General features: G+C 33.5%; 1 protein-coding gene and 1 pseudogene across 2 annotated transcripts; both read right to left on the bottom strand.

Moving 5' to 3' along the window:
• Positions 1 to 8068: 8068 nt before the first annotated feature.
• Positions 8069 to 10280, bottom strand: LOC145120543 (Golgi SNAP receptor complex member 1-1-like). The gene is made up of 5 exons (XM_079056351.1): positions 10118 to 10280; positions 9193 to 9426; positions 8946 to 9113; positions 8421 to 8534; positions 8069 to 8319 (listed from the first exon to the last, which is right to left on the bottom strand). Exons 1-5 carry the CDS (start codon positions 10154 to 10156, stop codon positions 8206 to 8208), a joined length of 669 nt encoding a protein of 222 aa, XP_078912477.1. The 5' UTR covers positions 10157 to 10280; the 3' UTR covers positions 8069 to 8205.
• Positions 10281 to 21952: 11672 nt separating this feature from the next.
• Positions 21953 to 23359, bottom strand: LOC145120218 (putative CCR4-associated factor 1 homolog 7 pseudogene; annotated as a pseudogene). The gene is made up of 2 exons (XR_013714160.1): positions 23206 to 23359; positions 21953 to 23058 (listed from the first exon to the last, which is right to left on the bottom strand). The product of XR_013714160.1 is annotated as a putative CCR4-associated factor 1 homolog 7 pseudogene (transcript).
• Between the last annotated feature and the right edge of the window lie 230 nt (positions 23360 to 23589).

Here is a 23589-nt window from a genome sequence, read left to right as displayed (position 1 = left end):
CCATTACTGCTAATGTCATCTATTAGGCACAACTGCCAATATTATCCTTTAGGCGCAGCTGCGAGGATTGTGTTGTTCTCAACTAGGCGCATCTGCCAATATCATATATTAGGCGCAGCTGCCGGGATTATGATGTTCTCTATTAGGCGCAGCTGCCGATATTATCCTATAGGCGCATCTGCTAGGATGTTTAGAGTACATCGCATTACAAAATCATCTGCAGGTTGTGGTGCAGCTACCAATATTCATCTATATCATCTTTCATACCTCATCATTTATCTACCCATGTTCAACCCAACATTTTTGTAGATATAAAATACATCTATAGCTTTACACTTGAACAAAAAGGTTCAGATCTGAAAACAAAATACATCTACTGTCCAGATCTGAAGAAAAGGTTCAGATCTGTAAACAAAGTACATCTACAGCCTAGATCTGAAGAAAAATGTTCATATCTGAAAACAAAATACATCTACAGCCTAGATCTGAAGAAAAAGGTTCAGATCTGAAAAACAAAATACATCTACAGCCTAGATCTGAAGAAAAAGGTTCAGATCTGAAAACAAAATACATCTACATCCTAGATCTGAAAAACAAAGAAGTTTAAATCTTTCATCTAGCACAGATCTCAAGTAAATATGCACCCATAGCACGTAATTTATATAAAATACTTCATATCTATGTGTAAGATGAAAGTAATTATGCACTCACCTGATACGAAGTGATTTGGACAGCACCTCGCTTCTAAAAATAACCTTCTTTGACGAAACCGGAAAGTTTGCTTGAAAACCAGGCTCCGCGCGGGCAGAGTTTCAAACCAAAAAACTCTTTTTCTCAGAGACTCCGGGCTCTCCGAGGCTTTCTTCAAGTGCTAGGAAAGTTTCCTAGGCTTTTGGGGGGTTTGGGGAGTTAGAGAGAGAGAGTTTAGAGAGAGAAAGTGAAGGTTGAAGGTGTGAGAGAAGTGTTGAACCTGACACCTCTATTTATAGGCTGTGAAATAGCTCTACTCGACGAGTTGGTACTTCTACTCTTCGATTCCAGGCTAGGTGTCACCATTCTGGTGGCAGAACGTGGGTGGCCTACATTGTGCCACGTCACCCCTTTTGCAGCAGCCCTGCCGACTTCTAAACCCCGTAACTTTCGCATACGAGCTCCGTTTTCGACGTTCTTTATATCCACGCGTAGGTAAAAACAAGATCTATAACTTTCCATTTGACTCCGTCGGCTAATTCTCGACCGATCTTAAATTTAGCAGTAGGAGGAGATTATACTGTTAAATGACCGCGTAAAATTCATAACTTCTACATACGGACTCTGTTTTCGTCTGTTTTTTATCGTTGAGTTCCTATTAATGAGATCTTCAACTCTCATTTAGGTCGTGTTGGCCAAAAACCGCTCGATCTAAAATTCGAGTTTCGGGTCGTGCACTGCTATGTCAAATCTTAGAAAATTCATAACTTCCTCATACGAAGTCAGATTTGGGCGTTCTTTTTTTGTATGTTCTCGGTTTAACGTATACTACAACTTTTGTTTAGATCACTAAGGCTAAAAAGTCCTCTATCGTAAATTCACTATTTACGTCTTCCCGGTGCCGTGCCGGTTCCGTCGCGAAACTTCGATGGGTCATAACTTCTTCGTTATAACTCGGATTTCGGCATTGTTTATATCCCCGGAATCCTTGTTTCGACCACTACAACTTTATGTAAAGATATCGTGCTTATCTCACACTTTAATTTTGATACTTATTTTTATTCTTTATTAATTATATCTTTATAACACATAATTCACATAATATTCAGGTAATTCATCTTTATTACTTTAAAATGGGTTACAATGGTTGACCTAGACTATTACATCATCGCATCAATGCTTAGCCTCGAAACACGGGCGTTACACATTGCCACAAACTTATTTATTTCCACTACTTCTGTATGATATGCTTGACTTTGGTGATTTTCTTCAAGATAATACAACCTGCCACGCCTAGTACCATAGCCAAGAGTCTGATGAGTTTCCATATCCTGAAAGACACACTCATTTTTCCAAAAAATTACATAACAGTTTAGTGCTTCTGTAATTTGGCTGACGGATAGTAAATTTGAAGATAGTGAGGGAACTATAAGAACATAATCAATATCCATAGAGTTTGTTACTTTTACAGTTCCTTCACCAACTACATGTGCTATTTCCCCATTCGCGGTTTTAACATTTGCTTGTTTTGGAGTATGATACTTAATTAATTTTGCTAGTTCATTCGTCATATGATCCGTTGAACCTGTATCAATTATCCACCTGTTATTTTGATTGTTTAGGTTACTAGGGGACATACCCGTGTATGTAGAAGTGTGAGCTGCTATAGGAGTAGTCGTTTCCTCAGTTTGTGGAGAATTGACAGTAGCAGCTTGGCCAATCTTCTTTCTAAGTTTCTTTGTGAAATCCCACCACTCCGGGTAGCCAATGAGTTCATAGCATTTTGTTTTTGAGTGTCCATCTTCGCCACAGTGAGTACACGTAAGCGTATTTCCCTTGTTATTTCTTCCTTTGGTGTTCTGCGTTCGATTTCGTGAGGCCAAATGCACCATGCTGTCAGGTTCTGGCTTGGGTTCCTCCATGGATTATCTTTGATTATGGTCTTTGCGGATGTAGGCATACGATGATTAAAGATCAAGGGGTGGATCCTTCCTTAGGATTTTGCTCCTAGCCTGGTTAAACTCCTGATCCAAACCTGCTAGGAAAATATGGGCTCGAAATCGTGATAGAGTTTTGCTTGAGGCAACCGTTGACTCCACAGTGTCTGTCACACCCCAAAACCAGAATGGCGGAAACGTTCTGGGGTGGAGGACGTCATGTATAGCATCACAACCAATGTATAATAGCAATCATAGCAACACGACCATCACAGTGAATACATATATGAAAATGTTTACATCAGTTTGAAACTTGTTTGAATTACATCAATTAGTTTGTAAAATATAAACATAAGACTCTTATTGCTCCAGCTTCTCAAAATCCAGCAAGTACCTGTCTACTGATTTCCTACGAATACAAGCAGTTTTAAAATATCAGCATAAAGCTGGTGAGTTCATAAGTATCTAGTTCTGGTGAAATATGTTTCTTTGATCCTTTGAAAAGTGTTTCCCAAGAAAATCCTATATTTTCTTATGAAAGTTGTTTGATTATCCATTTGTTATTTGTTAAACAGTCCGTTTATGAAAGGTTGAGTTATCCCGGGAAAATCCTATATTTTCCTTAAAAGTTGATAGTTGGTTATTTGTTTTTGTCTGAGGTGTACAAGTATCTACCATACTTGTATCGTTAGACGTAGTTTTCTTGAAAACCCCTATTTGCTCCCTGTGAGGTGTATTAGCCTTATTACATAAATAAAACTAATAAATAAGTGGTGAACTAAATCCTAAGGGTGTTATTAATACCCCCTAGTAATCAAATCGGTTATTACTTTGAGGTTAGTTCACTTGTTTCATTATTACAAATGTAGTTACTGTTATCTAGGTTGTGAGTGTCATAACCGTACTTAGACTTGATATGGCACGTAACGGGGGTAGTATCTTTTTATGACTTTGTCACCCTTGACCTTATCGGTCCAACTGTATCTAGCAGTAAGGTGCGGGATAGTCAGTCCCGTATAGATCTATACACAACAGTCACGCTCTCCCTACAAGAGATTCTGGTTACAAGTGCTAGTCCTACACCCAGTTTCTGTGGGGGTGTTACCAAGGACGTGTCTCCAACTTTAGACTAACAATTTTCATGTAATAATGCTAAAAATCATGTTTACGTTTTGTATGAATCCTTTATAAAATAACACATTTTACAATATGATTCACAAATTCGTTGCTTTAGTTTTGAAAACTGTTTCTACGAGTTGATTTCTAAATCGTTTGGTAAAACTGTTTTCTATATTAAAAGCATTCTGAACATAAAATAATATACTTTGAGCACAAGTTTACTTGTACTTTTGCTTGTATTCCCCCCCTAAAAACATGGAAAAACTCGGAAAAAACGTAGGGGTATAAACTCACCTGTAGTGAGTGGTTCTGACGTGTGGTCGGAAGAGGAGTGCAGAGTGTCAGGTGTAACCTTGAGCAGGCAATGATCCTAATAGACACATATAGACATGTATGTGTATGAATTTAGTGTATAGACGACTAAATAAGAAGGGTAACACCCTTATTGGCTAGGAAACTCTAAGATTTATGGGATACAATCACATATGATTGCATAACTAGGGTATATGGCCACCCTATAGAGTTTACGGTCAAAGAGGTATGACCTTTGGAGTTCACGGTCCAAGTGTTCACGGTCCTTGTGTTTACGGTCCTTGTGTTTACGGTCCAATGACCTTATGGTCATGGAGTTCACGGTTCCATGGGTTCACGGTCTAATGACCTTACGGTCCATGGGTTTACGTTCTTTGGGTTTACGGCCCATGAGTTTACGGTCGTTGAAGGGTGTACGGTCTAAGGAGATACACTAGACCGTAAACACTTTTTGTTCATGGAAAAGTGGCGATTTCAAGGCAAAACTCAAGAATCCTAACTAGATATAAGTATAAGAGGATGATACTTACGATTTGAAGGCAAAGAAGGGTGTTTTCGGTCCAAAACACAACCGCGTTCTTGAGGATCTCCTTGAGCAAACTCGAAAATTATAGAGAGAGAGTAGAGAGAGAAAGTCTTTGGAGTGTTTAAGGTGTGAAATGAAGGCTAAATACCATATATATATATATATATATATATATATATATATATATATAGGGTAGAGTTCTCGGTCCAAGGAGGGTCCACCTGACCGTAAACGGGTTTACGGTCTACACGAGTTTACGGTTACCCTGACCGTAAACTCAAGGTCTTGACCGTAAACTCCTTTTTGAGGAGGTTTACGGTTGCTAGGTAGTTTAGAACTTAAACTGACACTTCCAAATACTAATTCCTTTGATTCACTAGAGTTAGAATACTCAAAATAGGTTCCAAACAGTGATAACTGGAAGCAAAATGAGTCTAACCCTGATAAATTTGAATGTTTACACAAGTTAGACATTTCGGGTTGTTACAGTGTCCTCTTCAGAGATTAATCGAGCATCAATTTCTTGGAAGATACTCACCAACTCGTTGTAGTAAGTTGGTAAGGATCGCCCACTTTGACAAGTAATGAAAATCCCCAATCGATTACAATAGTAGCTCTTCAAAATCGTCTTCTAAATATGCAAGAGAATAAAAAGAAGGAGATGCATCATTTAATTAAGGAATGATACTAAGTTTGTTTTCAAACTCCATCAGTAAATCTCATAGGAACTAGATCTATCAATAGTACCACACAACCCTAACATCCTTTTTAAGAAAACCCTATTTTATACCACCAAAAAAAAAAAAAAAAAAAAAAAAAAAAAAAAAAAAACTAGAAAAGCTTATCGATATATTTCAAATATAATAAAAAAAACCATTTTAAAATTGTACTTCAGATTATGGACTAGGATTTATCTTTCTCATAGTAATATTGATATTATTTTTGGTTCTTAAGCTAACTACAACTTCGATCAAGACTTAAATAACCTAAATACATCATGACACATCGAAAAAAATTATATTTTATTTGGAAAAACAAAGACATTTTATATTTGTTCATCGCATTCTGGATTTGTTATACGCTCTTCTAACACAACTTTTTAGACTTTTTAACTACAAATCATTGAAACAAAAATACATATAACTAACATGGTTCAAGGTATTTTCCTCTATCTATGAATCCATATTTCTTCTCGTCGAAAATTTTCAGATAATCTAGACCAAAATTCTGGAATGTGTTAGGCACCACATGTGATAATTTATTTATATAGCAGAATTAATATTGATAAATTCTATACGTAAACACCCCCCCCCCCATCCAAAATTGTTGTGTACCCTCATGTAAATATAATAGTGCTTGTGTACGCCATGATGTGACGATTTATGTGAATGAATGTGATACATATAATAGCACCCATTATATTAATTTCGAATTGTTTGTGTTATTTTGCATTTTTACTTCCAACATTTATATATTATCGACTTCTAGATAAGTAGTTACTTAGTTGGTAAGGCCAAGTATTTGTTGAAATGTTTTACTTGTGAGTTTCACAAATATTATCACCTTTTAAAAGGCATATATATGTTAGTCAAAAGATATAAGATCCATTATATTTTGATGTGTAAAACCTTTTATATGGATCTATAAACAAGTTGAATAAATATAAATGTTTTCAACTTTGTATATTTGATGTGATCTTTTTCCTTTCAATCTCAACATTGATTCATTAGAAATATGAAAGAAACACGGAACAGTATAAATTTTCATTATTGGAAGATTATTTCAAACTTAAACTGTACATGTCGTGTTCAATCAAATATGTTGTCAATTTCCGTTGAATTATGTTTCCTTATAAGGAGATACTTTCTTTGTCTAAAAGAAATATCACATCTGATCGGAAGAAAATGTTTGGTTTTCACCTAATATATCTTAAACAATAGTAAACAATATACGAAAATGCTATGAAGGAAAACTAGCGTTCCTGATATTTATATGTATTTATTAACGGATTTAGAATTAAAGTTAACAAATCTTAAATTGGTTTCAAGTACAATCTTGTATAAAGTCAATAGATAAAAGATTAATTGTTTGAATTAAAGGTGGATGAGTTTTTTATTACTTTCTTCCTTGAAAATTTATATTTAAGTTTTGAAAAATTAAATATTTTTTTATTTTTGTTTCTATTGATTTTATTAAAATGTGATATTTATCATTATTTTACATGGATAGGACGATAAGTATGATGAAAAGATTAGATGATATTTAATTTCTCATAAGCTTTAACTATTTTTAATATGTTTATGTTTATATTTAATGTTTTGAAAACTATTTTTAACAAATCAGTTTTTAATTATTTGTTATTTTACATTTTAATATTATTATTATTATTATTATTATTATTATTATTATTATTATTATAAATTTCGAAACAATAAATATTTTAATAAGTATGTTTTCAAAAAAATAAATATAAATATAAACATATTAAATTTCGAACATTATTATTATTATAAGTATGTTCAAATTTTCGAAACTGATTTGTTCGAAACAATGAATATTTTAATAAGTATGTTTTGAAAACATTATTATTATTATATTAATATTAATATTATTATTATTATAAATTTCGAACAAAATTTTATAATTCGGACGACATTATAAATTCGAACGACATTATGAATTTTATAACGTCGTCCGAATTATAAAATTTTGTTCGAAATTTATAATAATATTAATATTAATATAATAATAATAAAAATAATAAAAAAAACAAAATAGAAAAAAAAATCAAATCAGAGGGTAAAATTGAAAAATAAAGAAAATGCTTATAGAAAACCCTATTATAAAGAGTGCATGAAGTAAATATTTATCAAGTGGATATTTATGAAACATTTAACAAGCTTTTATAACATTGACTTTTCCAAAAAAAAAAATAGAATTTAAGAGCGTTAATAGTACTTGCCTCAAAAATAAAAATAAATGATATTTTTTTTTTAGGAATTAAAGAATTTGATAGAGGCGACAAGTGGGAGTAGTTGTTAAACATAGCATATGATTCCACATGATTCAATTTCATGTCTAATCTAACCAAAAAGTAAATCAAATCTCTTTACAAGATTTCCATGTCTGAAAACAAAACATAAGACATTGTCACATCAATTAACCTTCTTGCTTTCATTACACTTCTTTCATATCCTTTTTGTCTATTTATGTATTATCAAATCAATGCTTTTATAGCAAATTACATTTTTGGTCCTTAATATACCCAAATTTGATTCCAAAAAAAAATCATCTTCCAATTATCATCCTTATTTAAGTTTTTTACAACATTTTTCATTCATATTTCATATAAAAAAAATAAACACATCGAAGCTCAAATAGAAACCAAAAAGTTACAATAGAAAACTTTTTACAACATATATATAAGGACCAAAAATGTAATTTACTCAAGTTTTTATATTAGTTAATAACAATCAAACAGAAATTTACAACTTGAAAGATCACCAAAAATGAATTTCCTTCAAATATATACAACTAAAACTCAAAACAAAAATTTACTATGAAAATGGTTGATTCTACAATTAAAAAATATATATAATGTACGAAAAAAATGATTTATTGCTATTTTGTGATCCAGTAAATCAGAATTAAAAACGTGCAAACGGAAGCAACTAAAGAAAGAATTATTGTGTCCATAGACTTCTTTTTGTTTATCGCGGATATAATGCTATTCACCTGTGAATAAAATAAAAACATTTCATAAATATTTTTATTAATATAAAGAAATAAAATCAATTAATTAAAAGATTTAAAAAAAAATGTTTAGTTTTACGTACAGTTGGAAGGCGGCTGCTAACGTTGCTAAGTTTCGAATTCACTCCTCTAAATGTTGACCGTTGAAACACAAGCGCACGCAGGGTTTCTTGTGCTTGGGATATTACACCATCCATCTGCACAACAATAAAATGACATATTTACCCTTATGTAATTATATGTAAAATGACAATTTTACCCTTATGTGATTATATGTAGGGATCCTTTATATGTAAGTACTAAATACAAGATACAATATATAATTTTAAGTAAAAAACTAAACATAATACAAGTTGGGTTTTTGTTCACATGTTAACTCATAATCCATGTGAAATGACAACTATACCCTTATGTAATTATTTCAAAAAAAATTAGTATTTGTTTAACTTAACTTTGTTATTATATAAAGTGTTGTAATACAGTCATAAAACGTGTTTCTTTTCTGTACTTAATAAACCAAATCAATGGGTAAATGACCATTTTACCCTTATATGGTAAATGACCATTTTACCCTTGTATTTCAAAAAACATACCGTAGTAATTAGTACCTGTCCTGTGTTTCTCATGAGAGTAGCACGTTCCTTAAGAAGAGACTGTTCGTGGGACCCACCACCCTCTTCTATATCTAATCTTGCTCTATCAAACTCACGAAAATCTTCAAGCAATGATGCATGCTCTCTTTTAGCTCTAAGACTAGAACGAAGTCGATTGAACTCCTAAAATTTTAACAAAAATTTCCATTTCTCATGATGAATTTCTTGATGTTTAGATGAAAAACAGAAAAAGGAAGTGTACCTGAGTGAGATCATGATGAATTTCATGATGACGAGTCAATGTATGAGAAAAGATTTCTGATCCACCTGATGACACCCACGCTTGCATTTGGGAAATTACTTGTTGTAGGTGTTTAAGTAGCTGTTCTATACTCGATCCAAGGTTACTACTCTCGTTTCCATCATCGACTTTTGTAGACACTAGTTTACGATATAAATGCATTTGATCATCCAACTCTGCTTCAAGATTTCTTGCCTACAGAAACATCCATAAATATATGAGATCATGAAACACTAAAGGAGTCAATGTCATACATCATAAACAACTCAATAGTCGACAAGCGAAAAGATGAAGAAAGTTCTTTTCTCCATTTCCTAGCAGCTTCAGAATGTGTGGAGTGTTTTGTAATAGTTAATCAGTTGAAACAATCCCGTATAGTTGTGGATCTATGTATCTACATGACTGATATAACAATTTGTTCTTACTATCGATATAGGAAATCAAAATCAAAATCAAAATCAGAATCAGATTCATCATAGAGTACTTAAGCAATGGTTACTTTTTCTAAGAAGATGTAAATCTAAATGACAAAAATGTGAGATTCAACCAGTAAGAAAGCTTCAATCCTACCACAAATCAATCATTTCTAACACTGACCAATGCTTAGAATCACAATTTCTCAACATCCGAACCAAATTGTTCCAGTCTAGATCCCAGTCTAGATCCCGCTAATCGTTGTCTATAAAAACCCTAACTAATTCAAACGTTCCCATGGACTAACGAATCCTAAAAACAACAAATGCTTGCGCTATACCCAAACGTAGCTCCATTCACACAAAATCGCATACAATTTAGGATAGCAGAGGCACAAAAATCGGAAAATTGAAATTCAACCATCAAAATAAAGATATGTAGAAACAAGAGGATCAAATACATAAAAACAAACCTGTTTTCGCAAGGAATCCCAAGAGCTTGGGGTATCCATTGGGAATCCAAAGAAGGGAGGAAACTGTGTTACTCCCGATCAATTTCGATAACTGTTTTAGAGAGAAAGAGACGAAGAGAAATTCTTTGGAATCGCGAGAGACCACAGACGCTTGAAGACGAAGGAAACTATTTCATTTGATATTACAAATTGATTATTCATTTTATATGTTTAAAATTGATTACATCCGAAATAAATAATTATATATCTATATTTGTTAAAATACAAAATCACTTAGTAGGGGTGTGCAAAAAAACCGCAAAACCGAGCCGAACCGGCCAATCCGAAACCGAAAAAACCGAAACCGAAAAAAACTGTAACCGAAAAAAACCGAAACCGAAAAAACCGGATATCAACGGGTCGGTTTTTGGTTTTGATAGTTAGGTATCCACGGATACCCGAACCGAACCGTTTGATAGTATATATATATATATATATATATATATATATATATATATATATATATATATATATATATATAAAGTAAAAAAAATATATTATTTCTTTAGTATTTTTTCGATTGATCTACGAGTCCAATAACCTAAACAAAAATCCATATCGACAACTCCAATTTTGTAATTCTAAATTCATTTGATTTTCTTGTTATTTTTATTATTGTATTTATTATACAAATTATAATATATGATATATGAACTTCATTATATTTTTTAAACTTCATTATGTTTTTATTAAACTCTTTGACTTACTAATTTTAAGAAAGAGATAACTAAAATGGAGTTTGTAGTTTCAATTGAATTTAATTTTTTATATTTTACCGGGTACCCGTGAACCGAACCGTGGTTACCCCCTTTCATACGGTTCGGTTCGGTTCAGTTTTTTTGTTAATACGGTTCGGTTTCGGTTAGTGCACATGAGGTACCCGCCCCGTGGTCACGGCTCACAATTTTATTACTATCCGAACCGAACCGCCCTCTGAACACCCCTATCACTTATCACTTAGATACTATATTGGGATGAATTATTTTAATAGAGTAAATTACACGAATGGTCCTTATGGTTTGGGGTAATTCATGCGTTTGGTCCCTTAACTTATTTTTTTAACTCATCAGGTCTTTACTATTTGTTTTTGTTACGCATTTGGTCCCTACTGTCTGTTTTTGTTACGCGCGTGGTCCCTATCTTACCTAAAAAGACTATTATTTAAATAGGAAAAAATGATGGGGTAAGTAAGGCAAGGTGAGGGGAGTGGGGTTGGGGTGTGTTTATTTAAATAAATTAAAAAATCAAAGGCTAAATAGTTTTTTTTAGGTAATACATGGACCAATCCTGTAACAAAAACAAACAGTAGGGACCTTCCGAGTTAAAAAAATAAGTTAGGGACCAAATGCGCAAATTACCCTAAACCCATAGGGACCATTCGTGTAATTTACTCATTTTAGTAAGTTGTAAGACTACATGTTATGGGCCCGTTGAGGGGCGTTAGAGTCGGCGTGACGAACCCTCAATGACGTGGTAACTGCGCAAACACTGCCTCCCACTTGTTATGTTATCTCCCGTTGTCATCAAAGCGACTCGTAACAAGCTTATTTTCAATTTTGAATGGCCAAAAGACCTTTGCGAATAGTCAAATTTAAAAATTAAAAAAAAATTACATATAAATTTTTACCTATATATGTTATATTTACATAAAATTTGTATTACAACATTCTTCTCTTTATCTCAATATATTCAAAAATCAATTCATTTTTTCAACTATGGAGCAAAACTCAAATACCTCTCCACCAAACAAAAACACATCCGTTCCGACCGGGTTCACGTAATATGAGATTATATGAACATCCTCAACTCTCAAAACTCACCACAAATATCATTTTAAAGAAACTATTTTAATCTCATCTCACCCTCAATATAATTTCCTACATCGCCCTACGTTCAACAAAAACCCAAACCTACAACAACAAATTTTCAATACTTTTTCTTCCGTGTCACAAACAACCACACAACCACCACTCACACAATCTACGCGAGATATGGTTGCTGAAACGCAAGCGGGAGGTAGTCGAAGAAGTAGAGGAAAAAGGGGAAATAAAGGTAAAGCAATTACGGAAAGCGAAGAACCTTCACTATGGTGGACACCGGAGGAGGAGTACGCTTTGGCGGTAGCGTTGTGCGGGACTTCCAAAAATGAACTTGTAGGAAACGATATGAGGAGAATTGGTTTTTGGGAAGTGATGCTCAGAAAATTTCACACATTTATGAAGAAACCTCCATATCGCAATACTGATATGCTTACTAGAAGGTAGACTCCAATCAGTCGTAGGCACACCAAGTTTAATACGATCTACAACAACCTTGTTTCGCAAAAGCAAAGTGGTACGAACGATTTTGATTTGTTTGAAGCCACCAGGGAGCAATATCGCATCGAAATAAGTCACATTTTTTAGTATAAAAAAATATAGGAGATTGTGAGAAGATCCAAAATTGATTAAAACGCCAACATCGTCAGACGTACAAATGTATAATGTTATTTTTAGTTTTTAAATGTTATTTTTAATTTAGGATTTAATTAAATAGCATGTTTTATTAATTTATATTTGTTTTTATAAATACTATAACATAAAAAAAACAAATTGGAAAAAAACAGAAAGTAAATAAATCAAAAAAAATCAAAAAAAAATGATGACATAGAAATTAGTGGGTTTTAAAACATGTCGTTCATTTCCACAATTAATGTTATAACACAATGGTTTACATAGCATGTGAAGTAGAGGTAGCAATGGGTCAACTTGGATTGGATTCGGGTTCAACCTATTTAATAATTGTGTTGAAATTTTCAATCCAACCCAACATGTTTACTTAAATGGGTTGCTATTTCCAACACAACCTAACCTTTTAAATAAATGGGTTGTCACCGGGTTGATATGCTTATGTAGTTCCTGACTCAACCTATTAAATAAATTGGTTAAATTTGGGTTAACCCATTTAAAATCAGTTAAATAAATTATATAATTAAATATTATACCACTTCAATTATAAAACGTAAATAAAACTTTATAATTATGACAAAAGCACAATCTTAATTCATAAATACAAATAAATTGTTCAAATAACTTTAAAAATGTTTAATTTCACAGTGATTTTGGAGAGTGACCAGTATTTTCAGCGCTAAAAAAGGATGGAAATTATGGTTGAATTTTATTAAACATAGATAATAATAATGCAACATTACAATTTACAAATTAATACTTACATGATAATATTCAAATAATATTAAATTAAATATATATATTAAAGTTAAATAGGTTGACTGATTGATAATTTTTTATCCAACCCAACCTATTAAATTAAATGGGCTAGACGGGTTAACTCATTTAAGTTAATTGGGTTGAAAATCTCAACTCAACCCGCTAATTTTGAGTTGGGTTGGCGGGTTGGGTCGATTTTTGCCAGCTCTAATGTGAGGTGGTAGCTTTTTGGTATGATAACATGTATTAACATGTTGTCCACACCTAGTAACCTAATGTATACAAAATTATAATGACTAATATATATATATATATATATATATATATATATATATATATATATATATATATATATATATGGCTAGGTTGTTTTATTCTAACTATTTATTGTGTGGATGTAGGGTTGATTGTGGACTAATTATTTTGCTTATTTTAAGAAAGTGATTAATAAATATTATTGAAATAAAAATAATTGAAAAAAACCATCTAACTTCACTATAATAGTATTTTAGACAATTGAGATAAATTTTGAAAAGGGAAAATTCCAGATTTTTGGGGATAATTTATTCTCTTGATTTAAAAATTCTGGTTTTTTTAGTTAATTCGATTTGAATTCTAACATAGTTTTTAATTATACCGGTTTTATTCTGTCAGAATGGTATTCTACAAGAATATCAGAATACATATTTCTGACAGAATACATATTTTGATTAAATGAACTTCTTTAAGAAGACAACATTCTTGAACATTAGTTGAAAAACAACAAGATCCTTTGATATTCATGGACATCTAAATGTAGATTCATACATATATAATTCGATACATTTTAGTATAATTATACATATTCTAACAGAATGTCATAAAAATGAAATAAATTCTTAAAAAAAATAACATACTTAAATATACATTTCTTGAAAAAATACACTTGATCTTCTTCAATGGTCCAGAGTCAACTTGATTCCAACCATTCTTACGAGAATGGCATTCTATAAGACTAACATCGGACGAGAATTACATTTTATAAGAATATCATTCTATGAGAACACGTTTATCTTCATCATTTAATATATGCAATGCTCATGTCTATGCCAAAAAAATACACATTATCAAATCCTATGATAAAATACCCTTACAAACTTTAGTGATTCTGACATAATGCATACCACATGATCATAACCAAAGAATTTTATATGAGAACCCAAAGAATATTGTCCTTCCTTATTCTAACATAATACTGGCCTTCCTCATTCTAAAGTCTTCGTCATTCTGAAAGATATATTTACAGGTAAAACCAAGATTCAATCAGTCGTAAAACCAATGATGTGTACGGTCACGCCTTCGCCTTGCCACGGTCCTCTGAAATACCTGAAACCATAAACCAAAATTGTAAACACAAAGCTTAGTGAATTCCTCCAATATACCACCACACAAACAAATCACATGCACAAACACTCATGACTGGCCCAATCAGCCTAGGGCTGGAATACCAGACATATCTACGATGGGCCCAGTCATCCTCGGGATGGAATACCCTCGTATCTTAAGCATGTTTGGTCCAATCAACCATCGGGTTGGAATACCCCCGGCCTGTTGATTGATGCACAAAGCAGTCTAGTCTCAATATATATCATAACAAGCATGTCGGTTCCAATCAACCATCGGGTTGGAATATCACCATGCCCAGTCAACATCCATGTCCAGTCATCCATCAAAATGGAATACCCCAGGTTGGAATTCCAATATATATAACGGGTCTAGTCATCCTTGGGATGGAATACCCTCGGCCCAATCAACCATCAGGTTGGAATGCCCCAGATATGTTAGCTCACGCACATAGCAGTAAAGCCTCAACCACCAACAATATGTAGCCATATAGCAGATAAACATATAAACAGTCTACAGACAGTCAGGCATATCTACAGATCACTACGCATAGCATCATCCTATATACCAGGATACCGATCTAACAGATCACTACAACACGATGACATACTATCACATAACAGAATATCAAATCCAAAGGGTAGGCCTTGGTGCCTTCGACCTGCAAGTACAGTGAGGAAGGACTCACCTCAATCCGCTGATAATCAAATTCCTGCTCGGGTTGCTGAACCGGATAGCCTCGCGCCAACTAACAAAATACAATCTTAATGAATAATTATCTCGATAATCCAAAATCCAAGGCCCACTCCATAAACCAACTTCCTAAAGGGTAAAAGACCATTTTACCCTTTTCTTATTTGGCCCAAGACCGAGGCCCAGCCCAATCACAAAAAAACCCAAGATGGCAACTCAAAGCCCAAAATGGCCCAACAAGGCCCAAAACCACATCTCGTTGTGGCCAGCCTTGGTCACGTCATGAGAGCTCACTTAATCAAATCTCAACTCATCACGACTCAACCTAGCCAACTTAGCCAAGGGAAAGTCAATGGGGTTGCCCTCACGTCATGAGAAGCCTTCTCGAGTCGTGAGCCTCAAGTAGATAACCAGAAACATCACGTTGTGAGACCTTGTGTCTCACGTCGTGATAATAGGTTGAGGCTAAAAATCCAACTTTTAAGTCCTTAATCCATTGAGCTTTCAATCCTAATTCTTCCAGAAGCTAACATTGACTCCAAAGGCCAATAAAAACTATTACTTGATGGACATGCATGCCCCAAGCATGTCCTAAACCCATCTTAGGTCAAAATGACAAGAAATGGCCCCAAACTCAAAGAAGATTCATAAATTATAACCATACTTCAGATCCATAAGACTAAATCACAGAGAATGACTCATTGATCCATAAAGTTGCCAACTTTATGGATTCCAAGCATGCAATCCATCATAAACATGCCAAAAAGGAGCTTAGAACTTAGATGTAGCAATTTGAGCTCATAAAGATTGAATCTTGGACACTTACAATGGTCCAAAATGTGCACAGGTTGATGATGATGAAGCCTCCTTGTTGAACCAACACTCTAGAACTTCTCCTTCTTCTTCTTCTAGCCACCAAAACACTAAAATGGATCCAAAATCACCAAGATGGATTAGGGTTAGGGTTTTCTGAGTTAGGGGAAGGTGGAGGCTGAGAAATGAACTCTAAAACCGAGTTAAGGGGCCTTAAATACGTGGGAAACCCTAAAACTTCATGGGCTTGGGCTGCAGCGATCCTCACGTCGTGAGCTCTTATTGCTCACGTTTTGAGCTCAGTCCCGGATAAAATCTTCATGCGGCCCTCCTCACGTCATGAGGACCCTTTTTCTCCAAAATAATCCAACATTTGACCCTCTAAAAGCCTAGTTCGATTCATCCAAGAAAACAGATGTTACAAGAATATTTTATGTATATTCCTGTCTATCTTGTTTTTATAATTTTATAAAAACAACCTTTATATTTATTAAAATTTTACAAACTCGATCCATAGCTTAATATATAACTATATAAAATTTATTATTAAAAATCTATAACCATAATTACTTATTCATATATAATCGTATTATTGAAACAACTCATTCCTTAAATAAAACAAAATAAAATTTAACAAAAATCAAAATAAATATCATACATGCATTTTGGAAATATTACACAAACACTTCAATAAATATTACATATTTATGCGTTAAAATGTTTTCTCATAATTGGTCAATTAAAGCATTTTGTAGATCGGAATTAGCTTCTTTATCTTTGATGTGTCTATACCGAGCAAACAAATATTAGAATTTGTTATCATTATTTATCATTGTTTCCAGATCTATAGGTGGTACTTCTATTGTAACTTTAATTGGTACATCAAGATCATGTTCATCATCGATTATCATGTTATATAAATACCACATGGAATTATTTATGTTTTTTATACTACTAGGATTATAATATATATCATTATGTGTTTTATATAAATCTTGTATTGCATTTTAAATTATTAAATAATAACATAGGTAAAAATATTAAATATAAACTATAATTATATAAAAAAAACTAAACTAAAAGTATGTAAGTTCAAACTTTAGATCAAACTTTAACACTAAATATAGTGTTGATGAATAGTATTACATTATATTTAGTGTTACATTATTTACCAACACTATATGATATTAAGTATAAAATAGAGTTAGAGCATTACACTATATATTTTAATGTAAAAGGTGATTTAGTATGTTTTAGTGTTGGTTGAAGATGCCAAGGGGCGGAGCTTCAACATTTAATTCGAGGGGGCCAAAAATATAATATGTATAAAAATTGGTAAGTAGGGGGGGGACAGCCAAAGTTTTATATTTTTTGGGTCTAAAATGTATAAAATGGAACTAGAAGGACTATATCAAACCAAAAAATCAGGGGGGGGGGGGGGCACAGCCCCCCTTGCCCTAATGAAGCTCCGCCAATGAAGATGCCCTAAATATGTAATAAAAGATAAATAAATATGTACCCAAATAATAAATATAACCGTCCCCTCCCTCAAAATTTAATAGAACATTTGTACCATCTAACAATACCACCATAAATATTCTAAACACAATTACCATTCCTCTTCGAACCATTAGTAATGATATGTTGTATTTAATCTATTATTAAATTATAAATATAATAGAACCTTCCTTTTTGGGAAAGGGCAGAATTTATTAAAAGCCACAGCCAAACAAGAAGAGAGGTGTGACATCTCCATTTTTACGGCCAGAAAAGACTGATTTATTTATGTTTATTAAATCAGAGTATTCTTTTAAAAAGATTAATTATGCGGAATTTGTCCGAAAAACATGATAATGATATTATCAAAACATTTTCGAAGAAATGTATTTTGTTTATATTTTAAAACTCAGGATGTCATAACTGATATAAAACATAAGCATAAATGAAAACTTACAATATTTCAATATACTAACGGTCTACATCTCCTTGAATTTCTCATTGTGCATGTACATTTGTATTGCTACCTGTGATACAAAGAAGTTGAGTGAGTCAGGTTGGGAAACCTAGTGAGTATATAGAGATTTCAATCCCACAATGCCATAATATGTGTATGTATGTATATATATATATATATATATATATATATATATATATATATATATCAAAATTCGCGATATACAAATATCTATCATATAAGCAATCTTCCCCATTTCGTCGATCCTCACACTTTAATCCTATACAATGACATAATCTATACTCTCGAATTAAAAAAAGAATGGCTTTACCTAATCCATGCTCTCGGATCAGGAATGAATGTCGATGTCTAATCCATGCTCTCGGATTCTTGACAAATAACTATATCTAATCCATACTCTCGGATTAGGAATGAATGTCTATGTTTAATCCATACTCTCGGATCAGTGACAAATGATTATGTCTAGTCCATACTCTCGGATCAATGACAAATGACTATGCCTAATCCATACTCTCGGATCAGTGACAGATGACTATACCTAATCCATACTCTCGGACCATAGACGAATGTTAGAGTTCCACTCTCCGTAAATATCTCACGGGTATTCTTAAGGAGATACTACCCAATATTAATTTAGGTCTTTTGTGTTAGTCTTATTTTATCTCTAGTAAGACAATGATGCTCTACTCCTGATATTATATTATTATTATTATCATGAAATAATATGTATATATATATATATATATATATATATATATATATATATATATATAAAACTTAACGCATATAGAATCGTACTTGGTTTGTATATCATATATTATTAAATATGTTCTTAACACATATTCCAGGAAATAAGCATATAGCTCACATATAAACTATTTAACATATATTTAATACTTTAATTAATACTTGTATTAAAATTATGTTCGTGAAATGGACTATGCACTCACTTGATAAAAAAAGTGAGTGGCGATTTTTTTGGCAGAGCTTTACTTCGTACTTTGAAAAGACCTAGACGCATAAAGTACTAAGCCTTAGTCTAGTTTCGTAAAGCCTGGTGACTATAATAATTATAGTCTAGATTCTTCACTAATCTCAATGTCTACATCAAGATCTATCAAGTAAGGATCAGCCAGGCAAGACAGTTGGGAGGCAAGATCATTTCGGCATAATAGATTTTCTGAAATCCAACAACCAAGCCAACATGACCATTCTAGACACCTCTACCGTAAGTAGATCAATAAATATCATGGCATAGAATTACTGATAAACCTTATTTATAGGTTCATAATAACAACTTATGACTATAAATATAAGTTACATTGAAAGAAATAGAGTGTAGCTTAACTCAAAGAGGTTTTAAGAGAAAACTGGGAAAATACGCGAACATAATTTCGACCCGAATGCTCCTTCTCATTGGGCTCTTAGAGTTCCCGAGACTATACTAAAATATTCTAAAGGTTAGGAAGAAAGCCTATTTTGAGAGCTAGATAGTTTAGAGAGACGTGTGAAGGAATTGTGTGGAAATAAGCAAGAATTCGGAGGTATTTATAGCCATCTAGCAGAGGTGTGTCGCGCGAGGTCCAGGGTGCGCCGCGTATGGCTGCCTTGCTGGCTCCTTCAGCCTCCTGCCACGTATCGCGTCGCTGTTCGCCCACCTCGCCTCTTTCTAGAATGTGACATGTGTCATGATCTTATGGAGCCACGTGTTGCATTTTTATGGAGCCACGTCGATGTGTCTCTCGGATGAAGCGGCTCCCAACCATGCCATGTGGCGCCCTCTCATGGTGCCACGTCATCAGCGCACGCAACGCACTTTGTGCATACAATTTTCCATATTTTCAACAATGTCATAACTTTTTAATACGAGCTCCATTTTCGAAGTTCTTTATATCCCTTGAAAGCTCTCAACGAGATCTACAACTTTCATTTAGACTTCATCGCCTAATTTTGACTTTATTTATTTCACATAGGCTTAGACTGTTAAAGCCCGTATAAAATGCATAACTCTCTCATCCGATGTCCGTTTTCGACTGTCTTTATATCGTTGAACTTCTATTAACGAGATCTTCGATTCTCGTTTTAGATTATTTCGGCTAAAAATCGACCGATCTAAAATTCGATTTCTGTGTTGTATACTGTTATGCTGAATCTTAGAAAAATCATAACTTCCTCTCACGAAGTTAGATTTAGATGTTCTCTATATGCACACTCTCGGTTTAACGACTACTAAAACTTTCGTTTAGGCCACTTAGGCTAAAAAGTAATTTATCGAAAATTCTCTTTCTACGATACGCAGAGTCGTGTTGGTTTAATCGCGAAACTTCGAATAAGCATAACTTCTTCATACAAAGTCGGATTTCAACGTTCTTTATATGTACTGAATCATTGTCACATATACTACGACTTTGGTTAAGATTATTTATCCTAAATAATATTCTATAAAATGTCATTTTATAGTCTATTTTATTTTAATTGACTAACCCGAATCTGCGGGTGTTACAAGAGACAGAGTAAAAGAAAAAAACAGATGACACTTACAAAATATCAAAGAGAGAACACCATAATTCCCACTTACAATTATCAAATTTACCCATATTCTTTAACCAATTAAAACCCAAGGAAAATACATTATCCACCAGTTTGGAAGAGTTAGATGTAAAGCCCATTGAACCAAACATCATTTCTAGCCTTCAAAGCACACCACAAGAATCCATAGCAAATGACAATGAAAATCTTTCGTTTTTTAGGTCAATTCTCCCAAGAAACCGCGAAGCTAACAAAATTGGAGTTGATGTGAACACCTCTCCGAGCTAAAGCCATCGTCGAAGGAATACGACCCAAACAAACCCTCTAAGTGAAACAATTGCATTTAAGAGGAACAAGATGGGTCCAAACTGTGAGATTATCAGAACCGTCAATTTGTTGTCTATAATAGCCCTTAAACTACTGACATAAAACTTGTCATCTCTCGGCATCTTTGACCTCCAAGAGTCAGAACCGCCGAAACTCTTAAAAAGTCCGACCAGGTTGTTGAGCAGGTTGAGCTCAATCAACTCATTCTGATTTCTTGGCTGCTTCTTCCAGTCCCAAATAAACTTGTCACCTGCCCATCTCTCGGAATTGAAGCACGACTTCCTCTTGTCTAAAGAAAAAACATAAGGGAATTTAGAGGCTAGGTCCCATCTCCTAACAAATCATCGAGCCGAACGAGGGTTTAAGAACCGTCTCTCGCCTGAAAATCAAAACCAGAAGAAAAATTGATGCCTAAATCGATTAGCCCATTTATAGTTTTTACAATATTGCCCCAAGTTCCAAGGATTGTTTTTTGGCCCAGTCATTAAACATAAATTAGTATGCTATCTAGTGTTTATATTGATTCATCTCTCATATAATAAATTATTTACCAAAATAGTTTCAACTTTGTTTAAACAAAGTTTTAATAAGCTTATGTTCCATATGCACCACCATTGTCATAACTCATAAGTATGGTTCTATACACCATCACCCACCATGATCATCATTACCATCATCATCATAACCATAATTCCGTTCACCACCACTACTTTCTACAAGAACCACCACAAACCACCATTCCCACCACCATCATCACAACTTAATCAAGAACCCCACATCAAACGTCTCAAGAATTTGATACTATCACAAATTCACAATAACACATCAAGTCATCAACACAAGAAAAAACAGGAATCAAGATGCAAAACATAAGTGAAAAGTTAAGATTGTTATTTAAAACACTAACTGTAATAATTTACAGTACTCAAACTACAAGACCCTTTCGGCATTTGGTTACATAAAAAGATCCGAAGAAAAAAAAAGACCATAAAACAAACAACTCTTTCGCCATTTGTGTACACAAGATTGAAACACATTCCCATACTAAATCAAACAAACTTCAACATATCACAAATTACATTTGGTCATTTCCTACTTACTTTTCACCATCTTCAACACCTAAACCATACAAAACACCTGCATATTTCTCTGTGTTTCCATTAAAATAACCTTCTTTCAACTTCTTAAAAGCATGAGAAGTAAGCAAACTATCAGATCCAGCCTGATGACAAACACCAATTCTTTCAACTTCCAAAATCTCCGCAAGCTTATTCAATCCACCATGAAGAGAGTTGCAAAACCTCATCAAATGTTTGATATCATAAATAATTGGGAAATAAATCTTGATTAAATCAAAGAACCCTGTTTGAGATTTAGGCAACTCTTTTCGGGTCAACAATTTAAGCAAGTATCCAAAATCATACCCACTATGGAAAGTTACCCAACAGATATTATCATTCAAAACAACACCTGAAGACATTAAGAGCTCTCCAAATCGATTTGCATCAATACCCATTTCACTGTTCTTCTTGAAATCAATCCCACACTGTTTTAGCATCTCGATTGAATCATTAGCAAAGATGTCTTCGTTCACATTGAACTCGCGGAAATTAAACTGCCAAATGCAAGGCTTATCGGAGCCACAGGTTGGTAGATTCCCATTTTCATCGGAGAAAGTGAGACCCAACTGAATCAACTTCAACATATCGACATTATCCTTCAAAGTTACATAGTTATAGTCGTTAATATTCTTAAATTGTGCCAGTGGACGTAGAACAACACCTGGGAACTCGGTATCCATTGCGATGTAAGGGTAATCGTCGACAATTTCTCGAATCAAAGCAAATTCTTCTTCAAGATTGTCGTTCCATACCTCTCTAATTTGAACCGAATCGGTTTTGGGCAAGAGGATTGACATATTAAAGATTCAATTTTTACAGATGGGGTTTTCGAATTTCTCTATAATTCAACCAGATCTGCAACAAATCAAACAAAAACAACAAAACCCCTCTTTAGATCAAACCCAGAAAGCAATAGATCGAAAAAAAATCCATCATTTATCAACTGATTTCAAGAAAACTTGAAGATCAAATAGATAGCCAAAGACGGAAAACGGATCTTACCTTTTCTGAACACGATGAAATCTGAGATTTAGTTAATCGAACAGATCTTGAAGTTCCGATTCACTTTGAAACTGTTTCCTTCTTTGAAGATTTAAAGTGTTTAGGGTTTGATTTGGGTCAACGAGATTGAACATAGAGCCTTTTGATCATAGAGATGAGAGAGAAGATTAGATGGGGGAGTACAAGGCTCTTAAATCAACTGGAGGAGGCAGTGCCAACAGAGATAGAGAGAAGGGAAAGTGACATTGTTAGTGGTGAAAACTGGCCAAACGATGTCGTTTTGATGCGGTGCATTTCATGACCCTTGGTACCCTAGAGTTGACCATTTGAAAATCAAATAATGTTATTATTTTTAATTTACATGACTTTTCAAAGTCTGATTTT

This window comes from Lactuca virosa, chromosome 6 (genome assembly GCF_052849685.1).
Source record: "Lactuca virosa cultivar CGN04683 chromosome 6, Lactuca_virosa_CGN04683_v6, whole genome shotgun sequence".
Classification (NCBI taxonomy): domain Eukaryota; kingdom Viridiplantae; phylum Streptophyta; class Magnoliopsida; order Asterales; family Asteraceae; genus Lactuca; species Lactuca virosa.
Note: the sequence above shows the minus strand (reverse complement) of the source record. Positions and strands in the feature narration are given on the sequence as shown.

Excerpts from the sequence above, each read along its gene's own strand:
- LOC145120543 (XM_079056351.1), bottom strand. The coding sequence starts at position 10,156 with ATGGATACCCCAAGCTCTTGGGATTCCTTGCGAAAACAG. Across the intron at positions 9,427-10,117 it reads GGGATTCCTTGCGAAAACAG|GCAAGAAATCTTGAAGCAGA; the intron begins GTTTGTTTTTAT and ends ATGTTTCTGTAG. Across the intron at positions 8,535-8,945 it reads TCATGAGAAACACAGGACAG|ATGGATGGTGTAATATCCCA; the intron begins GTACTAATTACT and ends ATTGTTGTGCAG.